Consider the following 9,983-nt stretch of genomic DNA (forward strand, 5'->3'; position numbering starts at 1 on the left):
ATTAATTTATGTTTTATGCCATAATATAAATATAATTAGGACTATAATAGAATATTAAGAACTATATCAGATGTTACACTATGAGGGCATTTGTTGCCCCCACATTTTGAATTTCAGGGGCATTATTGTTTTGGTTTTTTTTTTGCATTTTGCATTGCATTTTTGCCCCTGACCCCCTTTAATTTCTGTCCATATTCTGTTCACAGCTATTTTACTTAGCCATTAGGGGTTTACTGTCATCTGCTGGTGATGTGCAGCAATGTCATATGGAAGCATCATTACTGTAAAAAAAAAAAAAAAAAAGCACGTTCACAGAACCCCAAACCTTTATTTTCACCAAAGTTTACACACAGAGAAATGAGAGAGGGGGAAAGACAATTTGGCAGCCGCAGACGCTTCAAGCATATTTATAGAGAGACAATAATTTGAAAAACAAAATCAGAATCATTCAGCGCATATTCTGCATCTGCCTATCACTTCACTTCACTTCCAGAAAGAAAGGACACAAATTCTCAGTCAACCTTACATGGCCACACACACACACACTCATTGCACCAAAATAAACAAAACAGAAAATAGTCACACGTCAAAGGCTGTATTTAGGAGTATATGAGGATACATTCAGCTGTTAAAAATGTTACCAAATGTATCAAGCCAGACAGATGACAAAACTTTTGGGTAGATACAACTCCCTTAATTACACCACTGTACTAATGAAGACGTCTACTCCTGCTAGAGAGAGATGACAAACATCAGCCTTAATTGCCGAAGGCTTGAATCAATGTGTGGATGTGAGTCAAGGCAACAAAAAGAGAAATCTGGGTATAGGAACTGGCTGGCTATTTTTCATTACAATCATAATGCAAGCTATTTAGTCCAGAAAGTCCAAAAAGTTTGCTGAGTCAGCCAATAAAAGAGTAGATTTGCAGATGTCAACATGCAGATGTTTATAACATTTTACGTGTGTGATATTTAATTTTAAAGAGGATATTAAAACGAAGAATCTAACATACATATGAAATGTAGTTTACGAATGAGTCACTATTAACGTGTTTTATTTCTTTCAGTACTCATATTTCAAGCTATTTGTTCAGGAAACAGTGTATATGTCTTGATCATGCTGTATATAAACTTAAGTGCACTATATATTCATGAGTCTGGGTATGTTGGCATTTTTGATTTTAATAGGTAAACCTATATCTGGGGTCTGAGCACTGAAGCTTGTTGCATTCTTCACAATTACACCAAACTTTACATCATTTAACACTGCAAACATAAGCAAGCAGCTTACTCACAACATCAACACCTTTCACATGATCAAATCAGACGTGCCGGAACCAATAAACTGGTAAACTGATAAATAATAATCGAATAATTAACATAATGACACTGTATGCGTAGATGTGATACATTTGATTTGTTATCATTCAATCAGATAGATAGATAGATAGATAGATAGATAGATAGATAGATAGATAGATAGATAGATAGATAGATAGATAGATAGATAGATAGATAGATAGATAGATAGATAGATAGATAAAAAAAGAGGTATTTACAAAATAATACTTGTGTCTTCCCATTACTCTATGAAATCAAGCAAGACCGTTCAAACAGTATATGAGTGTGATACTAGTCGTTTTTTACTGGTTTTTCCCAGGGTTTGTGTGTGAGTGTGCATGAGCAGGATAGAATGACAGGTTGGCTGATGATGGATGTAAGGAGGAGAACTTCACGCTATTAGCTCTTCCCTCAGCTCCTTGTTCCTGCGGACGATTGCAGCATGTCGCTCCTGACAGGGTCAAAACATGCATAGTATGACATACACCATAATATAAGACTGAAAAGTGCTTCTATGAACACAATTAAGGCTGTGTTTTTTCACCAGTAGAGAACATTGGCATGCACAGATCATCTTAGAAAATATTGTCTCAAGTGTGTGTCTTTAGTAGTGGTCAACCACTATGAGGTTTTCAATAGCCGATGCCATCTCTGATATCTAGAGAGCAGAGTAGCTGACACAAGGATGAACTTACACTTTTGTTTATTGGCATGGTTATCTGCTGCAAATGCCAATATCTTCAAAATGACCAAATACCAGCTGATTATCTAGACTGTTTGATAAAGTTGTCTTCAGTACTTTGTAGCTTAAATGACTTGTGAGAAAACAGCATTTTTTAAGTCTATCTTAAAGGGATATTTCAGCCCAAAATTAAAATGTTCTCATTATTTACTCACTTTCATGCCATTCTATATGTATATGACATCCTTTTTCTGCTGAAAACAAACTAAAATTAATAGCTCTGTTGGTCCATACAATGCAAGTGAATGGTGACCAGACCTTTCAAGCTTCAAAAATCACATAAAGGCAGCATAAAAGTAATACATACGACTCCAGTAGTTTAATATATGTCTTTTGAAGTGATGCAATCACTTTGGGTGAGAAACAGATACAATTTTCAATATTCAATCCCTTTTTAGTATAAAACGATTTGTAGTAAAAAAAAAAAAAAGACTTAAACATTGATCTGTTTCTCACCCACACCTATCATGTTGCTTCTGAATTTATGGATTTAATCACTTCATATGGATTACTTCTATGCTGCCTCTGTGTTTGGAGCTTAAATGGTCTGGGCACCATTTACTTGCATTGTAATTAAAATCTTAATTTGTGTTCCGGAGAAGAAAGAAAGTCATAAACATCTGGGATGGCATGAGAGTGAGTAAATGATGAGAGATTTTTCCATTTTAGGAGAACTGTCCCTTAAAGTCTTTGTTTGTTTTACTCACCTTCTCATGCAGACGGTCCATCATGGCTGCCAGGTGGGCCTCACGGTTTTCCTTGATCTGCTCCATCTTCTGAATAAGTTTCTCCTCTGCCATCTTGCTGAAGTTGCTGTTCTCCTCCATGGCTTTGAGCAGCACATCCCTTTCGTGCTCACGTTTCTCAGCCAGAGATTTAAGCACCTGAGCTTCCTGTGACTGTTAAGGAAAGTCATTATATAGATGATACTGTATTTAGAATATTTTTCATGAGGTTTAAGTGGATTTTAATTTTGTGTTGATTATTGACATCAAATATTTCCAATCACAAGCAAAACTCTCTTGTCCAAAGGGGTATACTGTACATTTTTGCCTCACAAAAAGCTATTTATGTGTTAATACACATAAATAACAATTATGTAAGTTAATATACAACAAGTTAAATAAGTTAGCTCAAATGAAATGTTCTACTTACCCTCCGGCGGTCCTCTGCAGCCTCCAACTTCTTCTGGATGTCCTCCAGTGAGACATCCCTCTTCTTTGGAGGGGAGGTGATGCTGTGGGCCACATCTGACACCGGTGAGGGTGGTTTCAGGATCACCTCAAAGGCCTGTCCTGAGGCTCTTTTGTTTATGGGCTTTACTTCCATGTCTACAGGGCAATCACAGATGTCAAATAGCCATATTTTATACATGGAACTCCCATTCTAGCACTTTAGAAGCTTCTTAATCCATCAGTCTTCACTGAGGCCTTCCATCCCCTCCCTTATCTGTCCATAATCTATCTGCACTGTATAACCATTTTTTGTATCTTGTACATTGTATGGTATTGTATTTTCCACTGTACTGTATAATATATAATGTTTTGTATTGCTTATGTACTGCATTGCATTGTGTATATTGTATCATCATACACACATAGGTCTGAACATTTACACTTTGCACTCCTTTTCTATTCTATTCTAGTCTAGTCTAACGGGGGGATATATTTCAGTTTATGCATGCCAGTTAATCCATGTTTTAATAAATTCATGTTTAAGATTCTCATAATACTACCACTAATAATTATGAAATAATAATCATGAAATCATCAAGATAAATCATCAATAGTCGTAAAATATTAGTTACAAATGCTTTAACATTATTTTATCTATAGTATAGAAGACTTCAGATAAAAGTCAAAAGATTTTTTGGGGAAAAAATTAATTGTTCTCTCGTGTACCTTCAAATTCACAGACAATGTTGTTGCGTGTCTGTGGGCTGAAGCAGGAGCAAATGAGCGAGAGCATGGACAGCTCCTTCATCTTCTCCTTGTATGCTGGAACAGAGTAAATTGGCCCCTTGTAAGTTGTAAACACATATCCACTCATGCACAAAGATGCTGAAGTTTAAAGGCTAGAGTATATTCCCAGGTCTCTACAATTCTTTAGGGGATATGATATACCATGTACTCAGTGTTGGGGAGTAACGGAATACATGTAACAGGGTTACGTATTTAAAATACAAAATATAATTAACTGTATTCCAATACAGTTACAATTAAAATCATTGGTAATTAGAATACAGTTACATTCAAAAGTATTTTGATTACTGAAGAGATTACTTTGCATTGTATTGTCATTTGTTTCATTTAATATTTAGTCCTTTCAAATGGAAAACATTTCTACATATAAATGACGTGATCCAAAATGCATTTGAACAGCGGTGAAACACTTTCTTATGATGTGTTACATTCATACGAGCAGACAGAGAAGTACGTTTGAAGTTTGGAGCAGAAGAAATAGAAATAAACCTTGTGTAAGTTATCATCTTTACGCTGAGCTAAAATGCTATTTCTAGCCATTTTACATGCACGTGTTACCAGACACGATCATATTTTTAATCAAGTCATTCACGTTGGATCATAATTTCTTTTTTTCTAGTAAGACCTTTGATATTAGAGCAAAAATCACATTCTTGATAATCATTTTTGTATTGTTTTCCTGTAAAAATATCTAGAAATCCATAAAACAAGATAAATTACATTTATCTTGTTTTAGAAACAACACTGCATAAGGTATTTAGGTTTTTCAGAGAATGTATTTTTATCATGTGTATTTTGTCTTACTGTACTGACAGAGTTTTTATAGTCAAAATAAGTGAAACAATCTACCAGTACTGAAGAAGTAATCCAAAGTATTTAGAATACATTACTGACCTTGAGTAATCTAACAGAATACATTACAAATTACATTTTACAGCATGTATTCTGTAATCTGTAGTGGAATACATTTCAAAAGTTACCCTCCCAACCCTGCATGTACTTCACTTTATACAACAGGATCCAAACCTCATCTTTGTCTCTATGATGCTTCAAATGAGTTATGAATAATTGGTCTAATGATTGGCTTTGCTACTTATTTTATATTCTATTATATTATTATGATTTGTTAAATAAAATTTCCCAACACTATATAGTTTCTGCTTATTTAAATTTAAATTCAATAGACCAGCTCAAATACTACAGAGAAAATATCTGGAAACTCCTAAATTACCATCAAACAATGGTACAAATGGAGACTACGAACCCAGTTACAAACAAATGAAGCAGACTCATGAAAAATGCAGAAGGGACACTAATTACTGCCCATTTCCTGCCCTCTGTAGCCTTTCACAAATGACAAGCACATCCTGAACAGCCCATTAGCTAGAAAATTAAATGTAGATGCAATTCAGTCTAGCAGACAACAAACAAGTATGTACCACATTGGTAAAAAGAGAACAGATATCCTATGTGAAGACAATAGTTACCAATCAGTTACAATCATGCATAAGAAGTTTGGCCCATACTATCACATCTTCAAAATGGTCTCAGATTCACATGCAGGCATATTTTTCTGCCAAGACATGGGGTCAGGGACAAGCAACCTATATGCAAATGTCCGCCAGTGTCCACACACTGCCAATCCTTATTTGTCTGGTGCTGCAAAGGCCACCATGTGCAGCATCCCATTGCTGCAGGGCTGGCCAGCCTCCCAGTTTGCGTCCATTCGGCCTCCTGCAACTCCCTATCCATTCTCTTCCATATCAACAACCTGGCCTGATGCACATGAGTCCTAGACTGAGATCAATAAATCATGACAGAACAGGCCCATGATAGATTCTGAAAGGTGACTGTACAGCATCTGTAATTTCACAAGCTACTCGAATCTTGTTTTTATTTATTAAATCACAGTGCCACCCATGCCAGCTGGTCTTGAAATGTATGGATTTGACAGACTCCACAACAAAATAGAGGTCAATTGAACTGTGGGAATAAAAACACAATATCAGAAACAATTATATAGTCTTTATTAAAACCTCTCAATAGGCTAAACAGTGAAAAAAGTGCTAGATCAATGTTTTATTGATGTTGTTATATCTAATCAGGTCAATTTGTAATGATTTGCTTCCAAATGAAAATGAATTGAGTTAGGCCTATATGTTATTTTTCAGATCAGCCATATTAGTCGGTTTTTGAATAGATAACTAACAGTAAAAAATGGAGGCAAAATGGGTATAAGCAAATATGTCATCACGATAAGCTCTGATGCCAGCTTTTATGCCAGCAGTCACATTTCATTTCTATGAAACAAGGGTGCAGACCTAAAAGAAAAAGAAGAAAAAAGAAACGCTTATCTAAATGTCCTAATGAGTAAATATAAAGCAAGAATCGCTCGTTAAATATGAGTTACTCTAATGTAACTGCTCCATAAGAAGATATTTGTCGGGGTTTTCTGGCTATATTGTCTGGGCAGTGTTAAGATGCCGTTTTCTTGGGTGCGGTCTTTCTGCATTATGATGTGAGGCAGCAGGAGCAGGTGCGCCATCGCCAATCATCCAACAAAAATGTCACTATTGAAAAAGATACGTACGCTATTCATTTTAATTCACATTTCGCGAATTTCACGAACTTACTGTGTATTAATAAAGACCATAAAAATGCGAATCGCATCATTTTATGACGCCTCCGACAATTTCGTTGCAGACTCTATAGGCTATCTAGTAAGATACGCATATATTCTATTGGAAACACAAGCCATGCAAAAACATATTAAACAGATGAAAAATGCTTTAGCCTACGTAAATATGATTGCATCGCTCGGTTTTGACGTGGCATACCTAACGCTTGGTCCATTCCGTTGGTTAATCTCAACCCCCATGCATTTCCAAATGCAACAATGGTTTAAAAATCAGAAACCAAGAAATGCGCAATGCTTACCGATAGCAGTTTTCGCCATTGTATCCTTTCTAGAATGCGTATTAATTTCCACAATTGTCGTGGTTTGTGCCAGTGGAGTTGAGAGCGGCTGATGCTTAAGGCACTGAGTCAGCAGAGCACAATGAGGAGAGCAGAGGATGTGAGGAATGGGAGCGGCTGAGTTATGATCCTCTCCGCGCAACCGGCAGCACTTCACTGACGTGTGCAAGGAGAAAAGAATCTGACCTGCATCTAACTGAGCTGTATCACAATTCATCAAAAATCATTGCGTCTGTGGGCTTAAATACCAAAGCTGTATCATTGCAGGCGTTCCTAAAATGCAAAATAAATAAATAAAAAATAGCATAATTGACTACGTCAAATATGTCGAATATCAAATGTGTGTCGCGAAGGCAAGGCAATATAATAGGTTTTGAGACACATCCTTAGAACTATCCATTTGTGCAAAGTAACAAAATTGTTGATACTAAAGGTGGCGTTTTAAGCATTTATTTAATATCCAGCCCAACATAACTAGAAATTACACTTTAAACAAATAAAATAAAACATAAACAAATTTTGTAAAAAAAAAATATTATAATAATAATAATAATTTAAAAAAAAGGAATCGTTGCTTTATGGCTAATCTGTACCAGAATGGAGATGGCAAAAACTAGTAGGCCTATTGTTCTTTGTCACGCTGAATTAAATCAAAGGGATAGTTCACCCAAAAATGAAAATAGTCTCATAATTTCCAACCAATATCATCCTAGTTGTGTATGACTTAGGATCTTCTGCTGAACACAAACAATTATTTTTAGAAGGATATTTCAGCTCTGTATGTCCTCACAATGCAAGTGAATATTACCAACATTTCAAATCTCAAAAAGCATATAAAGGCAGCATTAAAGTAATCCATACAACTCCAGTGGTTACATCTATATCTTTAGAAGTGATCAATATTTAGGTCCTTTTTTTACGATCAATATCCACTTTCACTTTCTTGTTGTTTTATTTTTGGCAATTTGCATTCTTCCTGCACATCGCCACCTACTAGGCAGGGTGAAGACCTTTTGGCAAAAATTGACTTAAATGTTGATTTGTTTCTCACCCACATTCATTATATTTCTTCAGAAGATATGGATTTAAGCACTGGAGACTTTTGGATTACTTTATGCTCCCTTTATAAGCTTTTTGGAGCTTTAAAATGTTGGTACCCATTCACTTGCATGGTTTGGACCTACAGAGCTATTCTTCTAAAAATCTCAGTTTGTATTCAGAAAAAAATCATACACATCTTGGATAGCATGAGGGTAAGAAAATGTTGAGAGAATTTTCATTTGTGGGTGAACTCTCTCTTAAATATTTAATTATTACTATAATGGCTTTTTCCTATAAGCCAGGGCCAGGTGGAAAGAAGTTCTTTACTCATAGTTTGGAATAAACAATGTCCACACATCAATATCCATTTAATGAAAAATATATATCTTACAGTGTGTAACACGTTGCTCTATGGTAAGACCTATATGTTCCCGACACCTGTGCCCTGATACCACCCATGGGAAGTTGAAATACCATGCTAAATTAACAGGTGACCACACCCACACCACTGGTGCACACTGCCATCGTGTGGTTTAAACAACCATTACATTTGGCTCCTACAATTACAAACTAAAATTGAAAATCAAAAGAAATCAGCGCAGACTTCAAAGAAAATTGTGGACCTCAACAAGTCTGGTTCATCCTTGGGAGCAATGTCCAAATGCCTAAAGGTACCACGTTCATCAGTACAAACAATTGTATGCAAGTATAAACACCACGGGACCACGCAGCCATCGTATCACTCAGGAAGGAGACACATTCAGTCTCCTAGAGTTGAATGTAGTTTGGTGTGAAAAGTGCAAATCAATCCCAGAACAACGTGTGAAGATGCTGGAGGAAACAGGTAGACAAGTATCTATATCCACAGTAAAACAAGTCCTATATTGACATATCCTGAAAGGCTGCACAGCAAGGTAGAAACCACTGCTCCAAAACCACCATAAAAACCAGACTACAGTTTGCAAGTGCACGTGGGGACAAAGATCTTACTTTTTGGAGAAATGTTCTCTGGTCTGATTAAACAAAAAAGTAACTGGGCCATAATGACCATTATTATGTTTGGAGGAAAAAGGGTGAGGCTTGCAAGCTAAAGAACACCATCCCAACCGTGAATCATAGGGGTGGCAGCATCATGTTGTGAGGAGAATAGAGCACTTCACAAAATAAATGTCATCATGAGTAAGGAAAATTATGTGGATATATTGAAGCAACATCTCAGCCATGAAGCTAAAGCTCGGTCAAATATTGGTCTTCCAAACAGACAATGATCCCAAGCATACCTTCAAAGTTGTGGCAATATGGGTCAATGACAACCAAGTCAAGGTATTGGAGTGGCCATCACAAAGCCCTGATCTCAATCTGCTAGAAAATAAAACCTGACTCAGTTACACCAGTTCTGTCTGGAAGAATGGGCCAACATTCCAGCAATTTATTGTGAAAAGCTTGTAAAAGGCTACCCAAAACGTTTGACCCCAGTTAAACACTTTAAAAGCAATGCTACCAAATAAAAATAAAAAAGTGTATGTACTGAAATTTCACATTCTTAAAATACAGTGATCCTAACTGACCCAAGACAGGGAAAGTTTTCTACTATTAAATATCAGGAATTGTGAAACCTGAGATTAAATGTATTTAGCTAAGGTGTATGTTAACTTCTGACTTCAATTGTATATTATATGGCAAACATTTCTGAATAAACGTGATAATGCCACATTTTCTGTAAAACTATGTTATGGAAGATCAGTAGAAAAACATTTAATTTACAAAAATCATAATGTAGAAACAACAGACCAAAATGTGTTTAATTGAGCAATTTGTGGAGCACTTTAGCAGGTACCTCCCCCAAGAAGCTCCAAGATATTTCCAGGACCCCAGGGGAAAGAAATAAACATCATGTCAAC

The 9,983-nt window shown here is 36.0% G+C and overlaps 1 protein-coding gene across 1 annotated transcript; it reads right to left on the reverse strand.

Moving 5' to 3' along the window:
• Positions 1–308: 308 nt before the first annotated feature.
• stmn2a (stathmin 2a) lies at positions 309–7,266 on the reverse strand. Its single transcript, XM_052144337.1, has 5 exons — positions 7,003–7,266; positions 3,985–4,080; positions 3,239–3,414; positions 2,791–2,982; positions 309–1,792 (listed from the first exon to the last, which is right to left on the reverse strand). Exons 1-5 carry the CDS (start codon positions 7,256–7,258, stop codon positions 1,733–1,735), a joined length of 780 nt encoding a protein of 259 aa, XP_052000297.1. The 5' UTR covers positions 7,259–7,266; the 3' UTR covers positions 309–1,732.
• Positions 7,267–9,983: the final 2,717 nt, after the last annotated feature.

The sequence above is a fragment of the Xyrauchen texanus genome, chromosome 15 (genome assembly GCF_025860055.1).
Source record: "Xyrauchen texanus isolate HMW12.3.18 chromosome 15, RBS_HiC_50CHRs, whole genome shotgun sequence".
In the NCBI taxonomy this organism is placed as follows: Eukaryota; Metazoa; Chordata; class Actinopteri; order Cypriniformes; family Catostomidae; genus Xyrauchen; species Xyrauchen texanus.

Excerpts from the sequence above, each read along its gene's own strand:
- stmn2a (XM_052144337.1), bottom strand. The coding sequence starts at position 7,258 with ATGAATTGTGATACAGCTCAGTTAGATGCAGGTCAGATTCTTTTCTCC. Across the intron at positions 2,983-3,238 it reads CTGCAGAGGACCGCCGGAGG|TCACAGGAAGCTCAGGTGCT; the intron begins GTAAGTAGAACA and ends TTTCCTTAACAG. Across the intron at positions 1,793-2,790 it reads TGGACCGTCTGCATGAGAAG|GAGCGACATGCTGCAATCGT; the intron begins GTGAGTAAAACA and ends TGACCCTGTCAG.